At 48.5% G+C, this 18,450-nt stretch overlaps 3 protein-coding genes across 4 annotated transcripts; 2 read left to right on the plus strand and 1 right to left on the minus strand.

Moving 5' to 3' along the window:
• Window positions 1-219: 219 nt before the first annotated feature.
• LOC130540419 (SH2 domain-containing adapter protein F-like) lies at window positions 220-3,825 on the plus strand. Its single transcript, XM_057059553.1, has 8 exons — window positions 220-481; window positions 1,059-1,293; window positions 1,470-1,571; window positions 1,675-1,837; window positions 1,935-2,189; window positions 2,268-2,442; window positions 2,570-2,689; window positions 2,911-3,825. Exons 2-8 carry the CDS (start codon window positions 1,063-1,065, stop codon window positions 3,095-3,097), a joined length of 1,233 nt encoding a protein of 410 aa, XP_056915533.1. The 5' UTR covers window positions 220-481; window positions 1,059-1,062; the 3' UTR covers window positions 3,098-3,825.
• A 2,743-nt stretch (window positions 3,826-6,568) lies between these two features.
• LOC130512939 (phospholipid phosphatase 2-like) lies at window positions 6,569-13,273 on the plus strand. Its single transcript, XM_057011438.1, has 6 exons — window positions 6,569-6,798; window positions 11,249-11,400; window positions 11,475-11,737; window positions 11,807-11,864; window positions 12,399-12,575; window positions 12,646-13,273. The coding sequence occupies exons 1-6, from the start codon at window positions 6,738-6,740 to the stop codon at window positions 12,793-12,795; spliced, it is 861 nt and encodes a 286-aa protein (XP_056867418.1). The 5' UTR covers window positions 6,569-6,737; the 3' UTR covers window positions 12,796-13,273.
• Window positions 13,274-13,974: 701 nt separating this feature from the next.
• LOC130512950 (TLE family member 5-like) lies at window positions 13,975-18,244 on the minus strand. 2 transcript variants are annotated; one of them, XM_057011452.1, is made up of 7 exons: window positions 17,849-18,244; window positions 16,771-16,856; window positions 16,602-16,665; window positions 16,487-16,531; window positions 16,294-16,356; window positions 16,119-16,193; window positions 13,975-15,877 (listed from the first exon to the last, which is right to left on the minus strand). In XM_057011452.1, exons 1-7 carry the CDS (start codon window positions 17,873-17,875, stop codon window positions 15,638-15,640), a joined length of 600 nt encoding a protein of 199 aa, XP_056867432.1. In that variant the 5' UTR covers window positions 17,876-18,244; the 3' UTR covers window positions 13,975-15,637. The 2 variants fall into 2 exon arrangements, with proteins under 2 accessions (XP_056867432.1, XP_056867431.1); XM_057011451.1 differs by having other exon boundaries at window positions 16,771-16,868.
• Between the last annotated feature and the right edge of the window lie 206 nt (window positions 18,245-18,450).

Genomic DNA, 18,450 nt, shown 5'->3' on the forward strand with positions numbered 1-18,450 from the left:
TGTTTCTATCCCTCTTCCCTCCCTCCCTGCAGCTCTACACCGTTAGTATCACCTGTACCAGGTACTTCACGTCCGCAAGGTTGTGTTTTATTCATATTGGTCTCAATCGCATAGTGGCTTAAGTGTTTCGCTGTAAACCGCGTTGGACAAAAAAGTCTGCTAAATGCCTAAAATGTAAATGTAAGGTAAAGCGTAATTTGGCAGTAGTTGATGTCGGACGCTTTAATGTCGACCGTACTAAAAATGTGTGCGCCCTCCCCTTTAACGCTCCTTTAAGCCTGTTGTGTCCACAGTGTCGCCGACGGTCTCGGTCGGTCTGCGTCTGCTAACATTAGCCGACTGACCCGCTTGGCTCGGGAGCTGGTCGAATTATACGGACGGACATGGTCTATTTTTAGGCTCGACTGGGTTCAAACAAAAGATCGGATGGTGACCAAAAAGACGTAACTGGAACACGAAGCCGTCAATGCCGAGAAAGAAGGTGAGCCGATAGAAGGAACGTTAGCCGACACTTGAGAGCGTTTAGCCGAGTTAGCCGAGTTAGCTTGGGCATATTTAAAGAGCAGGCGGTTGACCATCAATTGTTAGACTGACATGTATCTAATATACTGTTTTTCTAGGCTTTGTGGTGGCTAAACCAGTAAAACACTCCCCGCGACTCTGATATGTTTAGGGATTTACTGTGTGTCTGTTGTAAATAAGTAATTTAACACCTGAATGCTAGCTGGCTGTGGTCAGTGTTTTGATTTTTGTAGCTGGCTAATGTTTATAGCAGAGGTCGTTCATTGTTTTCAGTCTTGAGAGATAAGTAGAATATTTTTATTCGACCTGTTGATTGATGTCTGTCCTCTTCTGGCTATCACTGACTGCAGGAGGTCATTCATTATTTACGAAATTAATTTCTCCAGCCAGGTTTACAACATAATCTTATGTAGAATGTCTATGTATTTATGGTGATTTTGGAATATTAAGTGATATGTTTTGTTTGTTTGTTTAAAAAAAGAGGTTTATTTAACCTAGTTATGCGTCCACCTTCTGCCCCCTTACCTTATTCCCAGATCCATGGCAAAGTGGTTGAAGCTGAACTTTGGCAGCAAGCGTGACCCTCCGCAGCCCCCGAGGCCAGATTACAGTGAAAGTGAGATTCTGCGGGCGTACAGAGCTCAGAAGGAGCTGGACTTTGAAGACCCTTACGAGCACACGGATAAAGAGCATCAGAATGGTGAATTCAGTCCCACTGTGATCCTCCCTTCTTTCCCAGCATTCGGATCGGTGTTGCCTAATGGCATGGAGGTGAGAAGTGCACGATGGTTTTAGAGAGGCATGAGTAAAGATTCTTATGTTCATAACTAGACAGACACTGTATGGTGGTTTGTTTTGGGTTTTTTTAGATAAATTCAGCATTGGATAAAGTCTGTTGATCTTTGATATTGATATTTATCTTTGAGTTGATATTTGTCTGGTTCCAGGTGAAAGTGGTGTCCCCCAAACACAGACTAATTAAAGTGGACTCTCAGGAGTTTGGCCGCTGCAAGGTGCCTTTGAGTCCTGTTGCTGTGCAGGAAGAACCTGTGAGAACTTGCTTTACTTTCCAGTTTAATTTGTCCTAATTGCATCCCCCGTTTTCTTTTTCTCATTTGTGGCAGTGACTGTTGTTCCTCTCTCCCCACCAAGGTGATCCCATCTGCCCCGTCAGCGTTGGAGGGCGACACAGACTACTCTGACCCATTTGACGTGCGTCCAGACCCCAGGGGCAGACCACACTGGGAAACCAAATCTACATCGACAGACTGCTGCAGCTACATGGAGCCATTTGAGGCCCAGCGGATCATTTCTGGTGAGGCATCATGTCACTGGAGCATTTTCTTTTTTCTTTTTGTTGTTTAACAAGTAGAAAACTATCATATTGCACCTTGACTGTCTCACCTGTGCAGAAATGCAGCACAGTAAGATAACCAACAGGTCTGGGAGCGGAGATGGTGGCCAGTTATACGATAACCCCTATGAGGAGAGGACACGTCAGCACCATCAGGCTGCTCCCTCGGTACAGAAGTCTCACCGGGTCGAAGCTGGACGCGTCCCGATGGACAGCAGGGAGAGCCGACTGCCTCAGGACGACGAGAGGCCAGCTGATGAATACGACCAGCCCTGGGAGTGGAAGAAGGACAACATCTCTAAAGCTTTAGCAGGTGAACGGGAGCTCTGCTCGTTTCACTCCTCGCACGTTCGGCAAAAATCCAACTTTCTGCATCTGCGTGTGGCCCCAGTTCAGTTTGAAGGGGCCGAACGAGAGCGCTCGCGGGCGCAGACGGACCAGTCCTGGCTCACCAAGCCAGGTAACATGATGAGCTCCGCAGAGTCCACGACACTCCGCCTGGTTGGGGACACTCCTCCGCGCCTGGGGGAGAGAGTGGACCCGTCTGTGCCCCTGGAGAGACAAGTGTAGGTGGAATTCAGCATCCTGAACTCAAATGGTTGCGTTTCCTGCTTCTCACCCCTGTCACTGATTATCATTGAGAGGGTTTTTTGGTTTGACAGCGAAACAGCAGCTTTGTGGTGTCTCCTGTAGGTGGTATCACGGCACCCTGAGCCGCTCGGAGGCAGAGAGCCTGCTGACCCTGTGTAAGGAGAGCTCCTACCTGGTGAGGAACAGCCAGACGTGCAGGAGCGACTACTCGCTGTCGCTCAGGTAGACATTTCTGCATTTTCTGCTCTGTCCATTGTGGTTATTGTGTAAAGTCTCTGTCTCGTCAGTTTATGCTGTTCTAAATCAAAACCAACCCTCATAAATCCTGCTGCCGGTGTGTTAAGATGAAACGTCGCTGTATTGTCTGAAACAGAATACACACCACGAACCATCATTCCAGTTTGGAATGAATTGGAATAACGAGTTTTCCTCTTTCCCGTCAGGAGCTGTAAGGGCTTCATGCACATGAAGTTCACCCAGTCCGCAGACGGCCGTTACGTTCTGGGGGAGAACAGCCCCCCCTTCTTCACCATCCCCGAGGTCATTCATTACTACACCACACACAAGCTGCCCATCAGAGGAGCCGAGCACATGTCCCTGCTGTACCCCGTCATCGTGCAGACCCTCTGACAGCCATGCGGCTCTGTCACCTTTCCCCTGGTGCTACTGAACACAACACGCATTCAATAGTCCCGTCTACGCGTCCGTCATGTTCTGCCATCTTTTCTGATGGTAACTGCAGTAACCACACTGGCGGCCGGCGCGTAAATATGCACGTGAACTGTCTTTATTCCCCCAGGATCAGCCAAGCTCGGTGCTGATCAGTAGCTGAACGCTGTTAGGTAAAAAGAAACTTGCTGTAGAGACACTAGAATTGAGACACCCCCCCCCCCCCCATTGTTGCAGAGACAAAACTGAGTTGCCAGGTTAGTCGAAGGGCCACGGTTGTGTGAGGGTGACGATTCACCAAAGGCAGCAGTTGCCACGGGGATTTGAAGTGGAAGATGCAGTGAAAACAGTGTTGTCCCACCTGGCGACGCTTTGAGTTTAATCCCTTAAGTGTTAAATATCAGCCAAACGCTTTTATGTCTCCCGGGCTGGTTTCAGGGGCCCGTGAATGTTCTCCGATGCTGTAGCTCTGTGTCCTCCAGTCACATGGGAACAAAAAACTGACCAACACGACCCGTTATCGTGTCAGACTCCTGCGATTCTACTTTAGACGATAATAAGTACAGTATTTTATCAAGAGCTTTTAGCTTTGTGACCATGCAAAGAAGCTTTGGTAGATTATTTACTGTTATTTGATGGTTTTATAAGACGTACAATGTCTGTTTAAAATAAAGTTTCCTGTTTTTAAACTGCCTGTGCTGTTTATTGCATTTTAAATTTTTAATATTAATTAAATAGTTTAGCAAATCACTATTGAGGATAAATTCCAAACTTAAAATTGACAACAATAGACGGTAAATCACAATAAGAGGGCGTCACAGGTTAGCTAGCAGGTAGCATTCCTATAATAAGATTAAGATGAACTTTATTCATCCCCGTGGGGAAATTGAATTATAGTAGCAGCGTATGCAGAGTAAAGAGACAGAAAAAATAAATACAGATAAGATTAGAATGTTATAAGCATATATACAGCATATATTATAAGCATATATATAATATATACATAATATAATATATACATATTATAAGCATTATAAGCATATATACATAAATATAGAATAAATTAGAAATAAAATTACAACATGAACATTACACAGTTGTTATTGGCTGGATAATAGAATGGATAATCAAATAGATATTTGCAGTTTAGACTTGGCGTAAAGAAAGTATTTTAGTTTTTAGAGAAGTTTAAAAAATCTAAATGATCACTGGTAACTTCTCAGCGTTAGGATTTAACAGGAACGTCGGTAAATTATGCTAATTTCTTCCTCCACTACGATGCCGCTGTGTTTGAATTTCTGGATGAGGTCACGTGATCCGCTACTAGCGCTCTAATTGGCTGATCATAAACCTGGTGGCGATCACAGATGTAAGGAACTTTTTAAGTTAATCAGTATTTTATAGTTTGGTTAATAGCTTATTGATATTTTACTTATTTAAAAATGTATTTATATTTTAGACCTCAGCTGCAGCTTTAGAGAGAATGGACCTGCGTAGCCCTGCATGTTATTAAAGGTCAAACCATAGTTGTTGTATATGCACTACATATGGAAAACTTAACATCCTGTGATATCCTCATTATAAAGGAGACATGGATTTTGCAGCTCCAGTTGAATGTACTTGGTGGGAGAGTGGCAGAGGTGGTTCTTTTTGTTCTAAAGACCCACTTAAGTGACCTTGGCTGTGTCATCTGATCCCTCAGCAACCAGCTCGGGTCACCATGAGAGGCTGCAGAGACTCTGGGGAAAAACTGTGATATAGATTCAAGCTAAAAAGAAAAAAGGCCTCATTTTGATGTAAAAACCAAATCCCTGATAGTACATGTGTGGGTTGCGCGTGTCACCAGACCAGCTCTGTTCTAGTGTACACAGGATGCTTTTGTTCATGCTTAATGGACTGAAATGAAGAATTTATCGCAGTCTGCCGGCTGAACTCCTGTTGAAATCCCACGTTCAGCTTCAGCCGTGTCAACCCGCTCAGCCCAAGCCGTCAGGCTCTGGTAGGTTTACCGCTACCCCCTCGGTCTGCAGACATCCCAGAGAAGACAAAGACCGGCACCACAATTGGTACCTCTGTGCCCAGGGGTTCTTCTTAATCCTCCAGACCCCTCGCTGGTTGAAGCTTTGCAAGAGTAGAACGTTCCACACTCAAGACATGCAAGTTAAATGATTAATTTAGTGTGAATATATGCTTTTATTTCTATATCCTGTTGTCCCCTTTTTTGTTCCACTCCCCCACTCATCCATCTCAGACGCTCTGCCTCCAGTAGGCTGTGTAGTCTGGCTCAGCCTCGGGTCGAACCAAAGGGATGTCTGATTCAGGAGGACTGTGGTGATTAATCTGAATCCAGGGCAAAGGCAGCCTGCAGGGCACCTGCACACGTAGAGCTACTCACTTATAGGCCTGTCTGACCCTTTTTCGTGGCTTTGCTTTGAGTGGCTGTCTGACACGATGCTTTCTCTCCCCGCAGCACCCAAACACCTCCATCCCTATAAAGTAAGGCTTAGATCGAGGGCCATGACCCATACACGGTTATCTAGGAAGCTCTCTTTGCCAGACCTTCCATTTGCTTACAACATCTCGGCCTGCATCTGCCCCGAAAAGGCAGCTCCAAATAGAACCTAAAAAGGGCCAGTTTTCATAAATCTTTAGTTTTCTGAGAAAATCATTTATATATGACGTGTACGTAGTCATTGCAGTTATGTAATGACATATATGCGCCACTAGGCGGAGACAGTGAGCCATGCGCGTCTCTGGAACCGCCGGTCCACTTCACCTCCATCCCAGTCTGACCATTTCAAAACTATCTGCAGTCTGTTTCCCTTCAGTGTCGAGCTTTTGAAGTCATTGTTTGGGTTTAAGACCGTAGAAATCATTATGTTTTTTGTGTTAAAAAATATTCCGATTCTGGTTTGGACAGTGATATTAAAACCCTTTAGAGTTTTACAGAACAAAAGTTGGGATTAATCATGGTTTAAGAGAATTCAACCGGATTTATGTTGAATTCAGGTGGAATTCTCTTTAACCATGAATAATCTTGGACCTGAATGACTGAGAACATTGCTCGAAAGGTTGATTATTTATGAAGTTGTGCTTTTTAGAGGGACTCAAACGAAATGTCGAAAACTATTGAAATGTTTTGCGCGCCTTAAATATACGATAACTGACTCAGATGAAGAAAGAGAGCAGGAATTCGCTCCCATGGAATTAGTATAATCCCGAATTAATCACAAGCAACCAAAGTTTATGCCCTGCGAAGGCGTTATGTAATTCCACCGCATGGATTCTAAGATAATAAATCCATAGGGGGAATTCAGAGAAAGTAAATAGCCAACGTACTGTCCAATCCACGTGGAGGAGTTGTGTACACTTTAGGGAGCCTCCAGCGGAAAGACGCGCCCTTCGGCCGGTGCGTAATAAAGGCTGACACGTCCTGCGCTCACCTGATTCAGCACCGCTGGGGGCAGGTAGAGGGAGAGAGCCGGAAGAACACGCAGGTCGAGCTCACAACTCCATGTGTTTTTAAAAGCAAAGCCACAGCTCACCGCTCTGCCCAGCCTGCGCCCCGGTTCTGCCGACAGACGCGATCTGTCCCTGAAACATGACGGAGCAGGGAAAGAAGCTGCTTCTGATCGCCGTGGATATTCTCTGCGTCTTTGTAGGTGAGTGATCCCACTTGGCAACATGGCTGAAAGTGGGTTAACAGGCGGATCCGCGGATCCTGGGGAAAATACTCCCAATAACCGAGTTCTGCGAACGAGATGAGACGGGATAAACTAATGGGTGAGTGGCGGAGTTGAGATGAGCCGGATTTACACAAGAATGTAAGGAAAGTTGATGTTGGTCTGAACCGGTACCACGCCTGTTCAAACAGACAGGTGGTGTTGAAATCACCGCTGGCACTGATTTATTTCCTTCATTACAATTTATGAGGTTGCGTATCAGAACGATCACCTTTAAAAGCTGATCTGAGATCTGCTGAGTAGAGGAGGTAAAGTCCTCTGTGAGAGTAAACAAAGTGTGCGTGTGTGCGTGTAGGGGTCATTTTTCCTTTCTTTGACAGATATTTCTCACTCTGAATGAACATTCTTGCTTTCGGTGCATCCTCCCCACCAACCTCTCTCTGTCTGTAAACGTTGGGTCAGGTTAAAGCGCAAAGATCAGCAAAATAATTTTCTCTCTGACAGTTCAAATCCTGTCTTGGAAATTCAAGCCTGTGTGTGTGTGCGTGTGCGCGCGTGTGTGTGTGTGTGTGTTCCTTCTCTGTTTGGAGCTCATCAACAGACCAGCGTGTTGCAACTTGCTCTGCGGCGAATAATGACATTAAAACGATATTTTCCAGCTGTTTTCGTCACATCTGCTCAGTTGGAGGTTGATTCTGGGCTGATGGGGGATCGGGGGGTTAGTTCTTAAAGGTTAAAGGTGCACTCGGGCATCTTGCATGGTTTCAGTGTGATTTCATTTCATTGGGCTCAAATTGTTGGCCTCCCCTCACATTCCACTCCCCCCCCCCCCCCCCCCCCCCCAGGCGGCCCACCACAACACAACAATCCAACACCGGCGGGGCCTTTGAGGGAGGGGTGAGTGTGAGTGCAGGTAGAAATATACAACAGGTGGTGGTCGCTCAGCCATCTTGGCGAAGTTAGAGCAGCACAGATCAGACCGAGGCGAGCTTTCTCTGTTCTGTATTTACTTCCAACTTGAAGGTGAATGGAGTCATGAAAGAGCACTCACCCCACCTTTAGCAGCATCCTTGAGGTGCCCCTGCCCCTACAGCGCCACCTATTGGCTGTTTAGTCTTGCACTTACATGTGACAAGTAAAATGTCAGTGTGGGAGGTAAAAGTGGCCTAAACGATGAGACGTTTCCAGCGGGACAAACTCGGATGTGGTTCCCAGCACTGACCGCTAGGGGCGCTAATACAGGAAGTGAGTTTGTGTGAAAGTATATGGATAAATACTTAAGAGGGAGGAAGTACCTGTAAAGGGTCGTAAAGTGCAGTACTTAAGTAAATGTGATAGATGCAGTTAAAGCACAAACGGCCAACAGCGTGAAGGTCGGGGGGAGGAGGTGTTCATGTGGAGGACCCCGCTGATGCCTGACGGGAAGGAATGATAATGACGGCTCTGCTGCGGCACCGGAGACGTATGTCTGTGTGTGAGCACACCTCATGCCATCGCCCTGCTCGTCCATCTTCACAGTTTGGGGCAAAGGCAAATTCCAGCATTGAGATGCATTTAAATACACAAACTAGAGGCTCGGCCGGTGTCGACGCTGCAGGATGAGGAACATTGGGAAATTCTTACATGCTGATTCGAGGTAATTTTCTGATACGGGAGTTTTTTATTATTATTATTATTTCCTGCTTCCTGCTAATAAAACAGCCACAATGAAAGTGCTGTTTCAACTTTTAAAAGAATCGGTTTTAAATCGTTTGTGATGATGAAAGCATTATTTCTTTTGGCTGAATAAGTGGAGGCCCATCATGCATTTATCACCTAACTTCCGTGTGTGTGTGAGTGAGTGAGTGTGAGTGTGAGTGTGAGTGAGTGTGTTTGGGTTACATAGTATAGACCAGACTGCTCATTTCACTACCAAAGTGAGGACATTTTGGAGCTTGGGGTCAGCTTGGGGGTTAAAACCTGGTTTTGAGGTCGAGCTCAGATCAGGTTGAGGCCTGCAGACTGCGTCACTGAGAGTCCTGACAAAGATGGAAGTCCAGATGTGTGGGCGAGTCATTCAAAAAGTGAAACCACAGTGGTGTGTGTGTGTGTGTGTGGGAGAGAGACAGTAAGTCTAGTTTTGCTTGGGAACACTTCAGGTGTCATAAATACTGAGAACTGAAAAATACGATTTGGTTTGTCAACAGCTGTTGTCTCCCTTTTTATTTTACCGTTTTGCTCACACACACTCGCAGTGACGCCCTCTGCTGAACAAGCAGCAAAGAAAAGTGCAACCCGTCGACCTTTGAACCTTTAGAATTCCTGGTGAGCATGAAAACTGGTGAACAGAGCTGGTGTCTCTGTTTTTAAAAGAACATTTCTTTTGTAACAGCTGAAGGCAAAGAAACAGAACACATCAGCTGACTCGTTTCATTCCTACTATCTGTAACATTCTTTTAAAGGTCACTTTGAAATTGGCCACTTCAACTTGGAAAAAAGGCACCAATTGTCCTGAACCTCCCAGGGAACAAAAACAGCCACAGAGGAAACAACGAGCCTGATACAATAACAGTTGGTCTCTTCCAAAAATGATAAATATAGACGTTCGACCAGGAAAACAAAGCAGTGGAGAAGCCAAAGTCAACCCAGCGCTGCGCCTTCAAAAGGCAAACATTAGTTTTCCGAGCAGCTCCGTGTGAATCCCCACATGGCTGCCCAGCTGTGAGGTCAGCGAGCAGACGGACGGCGCCCGCAGACGTCCACCTACCACGTCTCCGTTTCCACCAACGCCGCGGCTGCGGGACGGTCACCCCCGGGCCTGGATAACAGGAACGCCTCCCGCGGGGTCAGAGGTCAAAGGGAAGCTGTATCGGTCCCATCCAAAACGCTGCCGTGTTTGTTTTCTCAGAGCAGAAACGGGGCTGCGCTGTTGGCAGAAGAGATTGCGAAAGAGTAAAACAATACTTTGACACAAAAGGGACGTCCCTCCCGCGGTGGTTTTTAGTTACAGAAGACAAAAATAATCGTTAGCAAACGTGTGTGAAAGAGTTTCTGGGCTGTTCACAGCTGTAAAAGTTCGACAGGAGGGAAAAAAACCCAACAGTTAAGTGTAAAATGTCATAGAAGGGCGACGTTTGAGGGAGTTTTAGTCCCAGTTGAGGCGCATAAACGGTGCAAAACGTCTCATCAACCTGGTTTTAAAATGTCAAGGACAGGAAATTATCTACAAAGTACAGTTTGAGAAGGTTCTTTAGTATCCGTCATCGCTAAAATGCAATTTAGCACTTGAAACCTCTGCTTGCTGAACGAGGAACAAAAACTGTTTTCTGTCATTCCTCCCAGGCTGTCTGGGTGAACGTCCGTGTCCTCCAGCCCATAAAAAAGGAACCAACAACATTTAACTACAGCACTAAGCCAACATCAGATCAGATTTCTATCAACATGCTAATTAGCATGACAGTTGCAACAATATAAACTAGGTCTGAGCTCGGTTGAAGAAACAGACTCTCGTGAGTGGTTAGCATAAGGCTAGCCGGGAGCTGTTTAGCATCACTTAGCATAAAGAGCATAAAGTAAATGGCGGTAAAAACCAGTCCAGCTCCATCCCCAGCAGCTGTTTTCACTGGGAGTTCCCTGCTGTCCGTCACTGCTAATGGTGTTGGTGATGTTGAGTTTGGCTGATTCTATCGCCCTGCTTGTTGCTATGCTACGCTAGGCTAACATCATCAGGGTAAAGTGGTTTCCAGTATGATGCACCTGATCATAGACCAGATGCTGATTATCTTTATAGTCGATTATTAATTGTTGAAGAGCTTTAAGGCTCAGTTTTCCGGAGCCCCCCCCCCTTCCCCCCCAGACTGATCCTGTGTTTTCTTGTGGCCATGGGGGATCTTTGGGGGGGTGGGAGCGGCAAACTGGTTCTCCTAGAATAATAGAGAAGATAAACAGCCAGATAGCAGTTCTCCCATGGGCTCGAGTCCCTGAGGCTGTTCAAACATGTTTGATATGAAGGGGGATTTCACGTGTGTGTGTGTGTGTGTGTTGTGTGTGTGTGTGTGTGTGTGTGTGTGTGTGTGTGGTGTGTGTGTGTGTGTGTGTGTGTGTGTGTGTGTGTGTGTGTGTGTGTCATTGCTCTGTCCACCCATTGCTCTGTCCGGGTGGTGTGTATCCACTGGAGACTTGCACCAAATAGGCCCTCGCTTATCTAAATCCTTTTCTTTGCACGCAGAACAAACTTTCTTTGATGTTGACTTCAAAGCGGCGCTTGTGATCAGCTGATGGCCTGGAGGTGGCGTGCAAAGTGAAAATTAAGCAAATTGAACAATTAAAATGGCTGGCACGTCCTCTTGAGCAGTAGAAGAAACCCAGTTTCATGATTTTAACGATGGAAAACGGTAAATTTGTGCTAGTCGGCAGAACTCGCTCATCGTCCTCCGTCTCGCCCCCCCAGCGGCGCTGCCCTCGGCCATCCTGACCCTGAGGTTCAGCCCCTACCAGAGAGGCATCTACTGCGATGACCAGAGCATCGACTACCCGTACAGGAGGGACACCATCTCCTACGGAACCATGGCCGCTGTCACCATCACCTGCTCCATCGTCATCGTGAGTCCCGCCGTCTACGGTTGCACGGTTGACGCGCGCGTGCGCGCCGCTAACCGCCGCCGTCTGCCCCACAGATCACCACGGGGGAGGCCTACCTGGTGCACACCAAGCGCCTGCACTCCAACTCCCAGTTCAACCAGTACCTCTCCGCCCTTTACAAGGTGGTGGGCACCTTCCTGTTTGGGGCGGCCGTCAGCCAATCGCTGACCGACCTGGCCAAGTTCACCATCGGCCGCCCCAGGCCTAATTTCCTCTCGGTGTGCGCGCCGGTCAGCTGCAACGGGTACGTGCTGCACATCAACTGCACGGGGAACCCTCGCAACGTGACGGAGTCGAGGTGAGCGGGACGACACTTCACGGTCAGGTCAGAAACCAGCAGGAATAACCACCGCTGCTTCCTGTCCAGGTTGTCCTTCTACTCGGGCCACTCCTCCTTCGGGATGTACTGCATGCTCTTCCTGTCCGTGAGTGCACTTCTTTTATTTATTTAGACTTTCTGAAAACTCTTGTTGACCAAAAACTCCAGTGTGGGACTCAAAGCTTGAGGTCAGAGCGCCAGCAAAACATCATTGTTGCAGCACAATGAGGGGAAGCGCACGGGTCCAGGTTCCAATCCCAGGCTAGCTCACCGCTAACGCTGAGGTCATACGGTAGCAAGAGTTCTCACCTCAGAGGAGCAACTTTTAGTTTCTGCCCCTGTAAATATCTCCGTGGAGGAGCATGTCAGTTAGCATGCTAGCCAGATAGCTTTACCATTTGTTCTAATCCGACCCCTGAATGGTGGCAGGAAAAACTGCCTTTTAACAGGCAGAAACCTTGAGCGGGACCAGGCTCGTACAGGAGCGAAGAAAAGGGGAGAGATGGAGCGAAAATGACAATGAACAGTACACAAACTTTAAGTTGTTTCCTTCCCAACCAGAACAAGTTTAAGCTAACGTGCAAACAAAGCCTCAGCAGCAGTCAGAACCTGTTCCAATCCCGTATTTCTGTACCTGCAGCTCTACGTCCAGGCCAGGATGAGGGGCAAATGGACTCGACTGGCCCGACCCACCATCCAGTTCTTCCTGGTGGCCTTTGCCCTGTATGTGGGGTACTCCCGCGTGTCCGACTTCAAGCACCACTGGAGCGACGTGCTGGTGGGTCTCCTGCAGGGGGCGCTCATCGCCGTGCTCACCGTGAGTACAACACCGGCGTACACGTTCTACTCGCTCTCACGCGTGTAACGACCCCTCGCTGCTTTCAAAGGTCCGACACGTGTCCGACTTCTTCAAGCAGCGCCCCCCGCGGTGCACGCTGGCCGACCCGGAGGAAAACGAACACCTGGAGCGCAAACCGAACCCGCAGCCCCCAGACGCGCAGCACGGGAACCACTATAGCTACCGCGGCGCCGTATGAGCCGGAGCGGCGCTGGAAGGAGCTGTGACCCGAACAAAGATGATTCCAGATCAGACTGGTTCCTGTCGGTTGTTCCCAAGTCGGAGTGAGAGTTCTGCAAATGTGATTTTTGACGCGAGTCCGAAAGCGTGCAATGAAAGTTTTATATTTCTCAATTCCTGTGTTTTAGAGTGTAAAGTTGTTGTTTGATGGGGGGACTTTAATGAGCTAAAGGCTGCTAAAGACATCTTTCCATTTCAACAGCACCAAAGACGTCTTTGTCCTCGGAGGCTGAAGACTTTTCCACTTTGTTGCTTCATGTACTCAGATAAAAATGTCACTTTTTTCCGCCCACACTGGAGCAAATGATATCGTCTGTGATAGAACAGATGCTTGTGTGCTAACGGGCTGCTATAACCACCTAAACATGTATAGTCCCCCCCCCCCTTTTATCGTGTTTTCATCTACTGTTCTGAATAAACTGCAGCTTGTAACCATCCATCGCCATGTTGGCCACTGTTGGAGGTGCCGCTGATGCGTTTGGGTTTCAAACCCATCCTGAAGGAGAGTTCCTGGTGTTCCTGCTGCGTGCTTCACCGGGCTGTGGCTGCAAACTGAGCAGAACGCTGAGGCGGGCTTCATGCCCAGACCTGATGTTGTGAAATTCCTCACTGCCAAAGGAATGAAGACGAGTGAAGAGGCTGCTTTAATTTAAAGGCAGCGCTCACCCAGAGCCCTACCTGCTCCATGGAGTCTGGTGGAGTCAGGAACCATCTTTCATCCCGGGCCGATTCAAGTTCTGAGCCAGATTTGCATTTTGGCTCTTAAATCAGCTGCTGAGTCAGTGTCTGATCCAGGAGGAGTTTCGTAAAGATGAAGCACAGTCGGTGGACTCGTAATCATCATCTGAAAATATTTGAGTCAGGCAGGAAGCGTCACGCCTCTTATTTCCACAGACTTGGACAAATTTAGGAAGGTTTTTCCTCAGCGCACCAGAGCTGAAGGGATCTCGGTGTCTCGTTCCACAGAAACCTTCATTTTACTTTTATTTCCACCAAAATGACCCGTTAAAACGTTTCGCTCTATCCCAAGCTTTCCCTAAAGAAGGTACAGAGTAGGAAAAAACCAAACATAACAGGTAAAAGTCTCGGAATGGTTTGGATCCGGCTTTTCCCGCTTCGCCAGCAAAGACAAACGGCCGCTCTCAAATCACGTCTTTTATTTGTAAGGCACCGGAGAAGCTTCCTTACTGCAAAAAAAGTGGATTTGTTCTCAGCTGTTTACATTTTTTTTTTTTTAAAACCCAGGCATGTGCTTAAAAACACAAGAAGCACAAAAAAATGAAAATTCCAAACCTAAAGAAACAACTTTAAATGTTAGGGCCTACAGAGACGTGAAAAAATAAAAACGGGTGGGGGGGGGGTCAATATTGTGACTCTTCATTGTAGGCTTATGCACACACACGACAGCAAGTCTTCGACAGAACACACACATTAAAAAGCAGCTTTGGAACATACAAAAAATGCTTTAAAAATATGTATATTGACAAATTCATATGTATACAAATTGGCCCTTCAGCGCAAAAACAAACACACAGATTTGAGTTTATGGAGAATAACGTCGGCATTCGGGGAGTTAAAGCTAACGGTCCATATGCTGACAGCTAATCCTAATCAAGCTGAAGAAATGCTCAAAATGAAAGAGGCAAAACTGTTTTAATGGCTGATTCTGCTCCAGTTCCGACACCAAGATGGAGAAGTGGGCGCTGCCGCCCCCTGGTGGACAGAACCGGAACAGCTCGACAGCGCACCATTTTCCCGATGCTTCTCTTATGTTTTCAAAGAGACAAAACAAAAAAATAAAGAGATTAAATTCTGGGAAACTAAACGACCATTTTAGCAGACAAACTGTTTCAGAGCGCCCGACCCATGTAGAACCAAGAAAGAAGAGACCTGAATGGAAGAATAGCAGTTTGGACCATCGTTGGTGATGCAGACGGAGCTTTAGAGCTCCGGCGTTCTTCACGGAAACTGATTAAAATGAAAAGAAACCACACCGGCGACGTGAGCAAAGCCGAGCCTGGCGCCTGACGCCATCAGAACCGTTTCAAACCTCCCTTTCAAACCTGGTTCTGTTCACGGATCGGGGGAGTAAGGGGGTCAGAAAGGTCCTTTGAGGATTAATAAAACAAAAGAAATGAATGTTTTCTATGTCAAAAAGTCACATTCAAGCACACAAACATCTTAAACGTCTAATCAGTTTCAGGAAAACCTTCCAACCTCTAAATAAAGTCACGTTCTTCCCTTAAGGTCTTGTCAGAGGGGTTCGGTTCTGGTCCACACCGGGTCGTGCAGGCAGCAGTGAAGTAGCACAAATGAGCCGCCAGCACTGGTAAACGAGCACGAATATGGAGGAGCAGCGGCTGCTCGCCTAAAAGAATCCCAAATATTCTGGACTGAAGCGCACAAACTGACACCAGCCGCCTGGCTTCCACCTAAAGGTCTTAAAGTCAAATTTCCCTTTAGCCGAACATTTGAATTTTGCTCCGTGTACACGTGTTAAAGGCGGCGCAGCGCTGACGACACAGAGCCGAGGTGACTCCTCATCAGAAGACATTTAGCCGGGCTAAGCCTAGCAAGCGGCTCACGCTTAAACAAGCAGCTAATTAGAGTCTAGAAGCCTGAACTGAGACTATTGTACTAAATAATAACGACACGGACGCTCGCCCCTGCACCTCCTGGAGACTCGACCCAACCATCTGAGATCGTTGTTCATCATCCCTGCAGTTTCTCTCCAGCCCTCCACCGTTACCTCCGTTTGTCCTCCCCCACACCCCCTCAGACTGTCCCCCGTGTCGGCGGCGCTAGTCTGACTTGTCCCCATCGTCTCCTCGGGGGGCCCTCTCCGCGGCCTCCCGGGCCTTGTCCTCCTTCACCCCCTGGGCCTGGCCGTGGGAGTAGTTGGCCAGGATGGAGGAGAGGGAGAGCAGGCCGGAGCTGGAGGAGACAGCAGGCATGCTGGGAGGGGTGAGGCCCAGGGGCAGCGGGGCGACAGGCAGGGCCAGACCCTGGAGCTGGGACAGGTGCTGCACCTGGAGCTGTTGCTGCAACGAGTCAAAGCATTGGAGGTCATTTTTCCTGGGTGCCCTAAATGCAGCATGCTAACCTGCTAGCTAACAGGCGGCTAAACAGCACCAGTAGACGAGCTGCTCTCGCATTAAATGGACAAAGACAGTTCAGACACAAGCTGCCACAATAACGACCTCACAATGGGAATCACAACGTGCGCGCCCACGCGCGCTTCCATGCTAAAATGCCAAGAGCGTCAGTACGCTGCAGCCTCACCCGTATTATGGAGTTCATCTCAGGCGGCGTGACTTGCTTGGCTCTCTCGATGGCACCCATGACTTGCTGCTGGTGCTGGAACAAAGGCAGCGACACGGTCACACACACACACACACACAGAAGCAACTATGGTGAATAAGAACCAGCCGCGCTCAGGTCCTAGCAGTGTCGTTACCTCTTGTGACAAGTAGGGAAGCACCTGGGTGCAGATCCCATTCAGCCTCTTCACGATCTCAGCCTGCGGAGAAAAGAGAGCACAATCAGACGGGCGGAGCAGCGCTGAGCTGAGCAGATGGGGGCAGAGCAGCAGAAGACGACGGCCCGGCCCGGCCCGCCCGCCCGCCCGCCCGCCCGCCCGCCGCCGTTACCTGTTTGTGCATTTCGATGTTCAGGCCGTAGGACATCTCATAGTACTGCGGGACAAAGGAGAAGGAGGTGAGGCGACGCACTGCTGTTGGCTGCTGCTCAACCATCAGAACCTACCATGATGTAGTGACGCTGCATCTCCGACTTTTCAGACGCCAGTTTGTCACACTCCAGTTTCAAACTGCCAGAACAGAGAGGGCGGAGGGGGTAACAGAGGACAAGAAGAGCAGTTAGAGGAGAAAAGAAGAGAAGAGAAGAGCAAAAAAGAGGAGAAGAGCAGGCCGACCTGTGGTACTGTGCTTGTAGGAACTGGAACTCATCCTTGATGCGATCGCATGAGTCAGAAGTGGTGAACTTGAGAGCTTGACCAGACTGAGAGGACGCCTATCACTCACACACACACACACACACACACACACACACACACACACACACACACAGAGAGAGTGAGACAGGATGGTTAACTTCAGCGTCCAACATCTGTCCCAAAAAACTGTCAGCCTGAACTCCATCAGCATCTCACAGGGGGTGTCCGACAGAAGCGTGTTCACACAGGCCAGGAAGAATGAGTTTCCATGGCGACGGTACACCAGAGGAAGTCTCAGGCTGCGCTCGAGGTCCGGATGCTCACGGGCGACACTTAAAACCATCGGCGCGGCGCTTTAATCCGAGGATTATCTGATGCCCTGAACCTCATTAGTCTTTAAATAAGTGGCAGTGGGATTATGAGGCTGGAGCGGATGGCGTTGCCAGGGTAACCAGCAGTGCAACATCTGCATCCAAAATACACAAGGCCAGTCTCATATTTACTGGCAATAAGTGCAGCAATTAACATCTGTCCTGGACTAGAACCAGAAAATCTCATCTGAATGTTTAAAATGTGACCATCCGTGACTGAATAAGTCTTTAATCTGTCTGGTTTTCATGTTTTAGACATTTGAAAATAGCTTCTGTTTTCCATTATATCGAGAATTAATGACACTTGTTACGCCTGGATCCAATTTGTTACATAATTTTAATTCCTAACATCCATCTGGCTCCTTTGGGCTGCAGACAACAAAAGAAAGTCATTTAAGACCAAGCTAAGCACAACAATCCACTGGAATTAGCTGTTTTGACCCAAGCTAGCTAGCAGCAGACCCTTCATTACGCGCCTCTTCTTTGTAATTAAGCTCGTATTTAAACCTTTTAACCTTCCTTTTGAGGTCTAGACGTTGTAATGCGACGCAGAGAGGTGGTCCAACATCCTAACAGCAGCCCTGGCGAGGTTAACAGCTGGCTGCTGCTAGCTAGCGTTAGCCTCGCCCCGCACGGTCGATCCACTTTCACCGACACGGGCGACGAGTTCGGCCCGGCCAACTCACCGAGTGCCTGGATTGAGGAAACATCATGTCAACAGTGCGTCTTTGCTCGGTTCCTCCTCTTCGAAGCAGACTACCAGGCCGGCCGGCTAAGCTAACAGGCTCCGTGGATATTGTTAATGAGCTGGAGACGCTGCTGCCACTTTGTCATCGTTGGAAACGTGAGCAAGCGTCACGGAAATGTGTCGTCTTCAGCCCGGCCCGAGCCGACGGGAGTCAAGCGCTGCCCGAGGTTTGTGCTTTTGGGGCGGAATACTAGCGTCGCGGCTCCCCGGAGCAAGCCTGGATGTTGACACATGAGCCCCGGGCTTTCCTCTGCTTTGACAAGAGCAGCATCATCCGGAAACTGGACGGAGCGGCGGAGGATCGGGCGCCCCGTGTGACGCAGAGCTGAACTGAAGCTCTGGGACGGAGGGGGGGGCGGCGGAGCTCCGGGGCGGGGGTTCAAACCACCACCCGCGGCTGCGTCACTCACCGGGCACCGCTAATTCCTCCATAGGGAGCTGATGCGACGGGAGCGGAGGAGTCGACACCCAGGCCTCGGGGGCCGGAGTCCGGCCGGGTTTTCTGACCGACCAGGCAGACGCCGTTCACCCGGGGCCACA

Source organism: Takifugu flavidus, chromosome 16 (assembly GCF_003711565.1).
Source record: "Takifugu flavidus isolate HTHZ2018 chromosome 16, ASM371156v2, whole genome shotgun sequence".
In the NCBI taxonomy this organism is placed as follows: domain Eukaryota; kingdom Metazoa; phylum Chordata; class Actinopteri; order Tetraodontiformes; family Tetraodontidae; genus Takifugu; species Takifugu flavidus.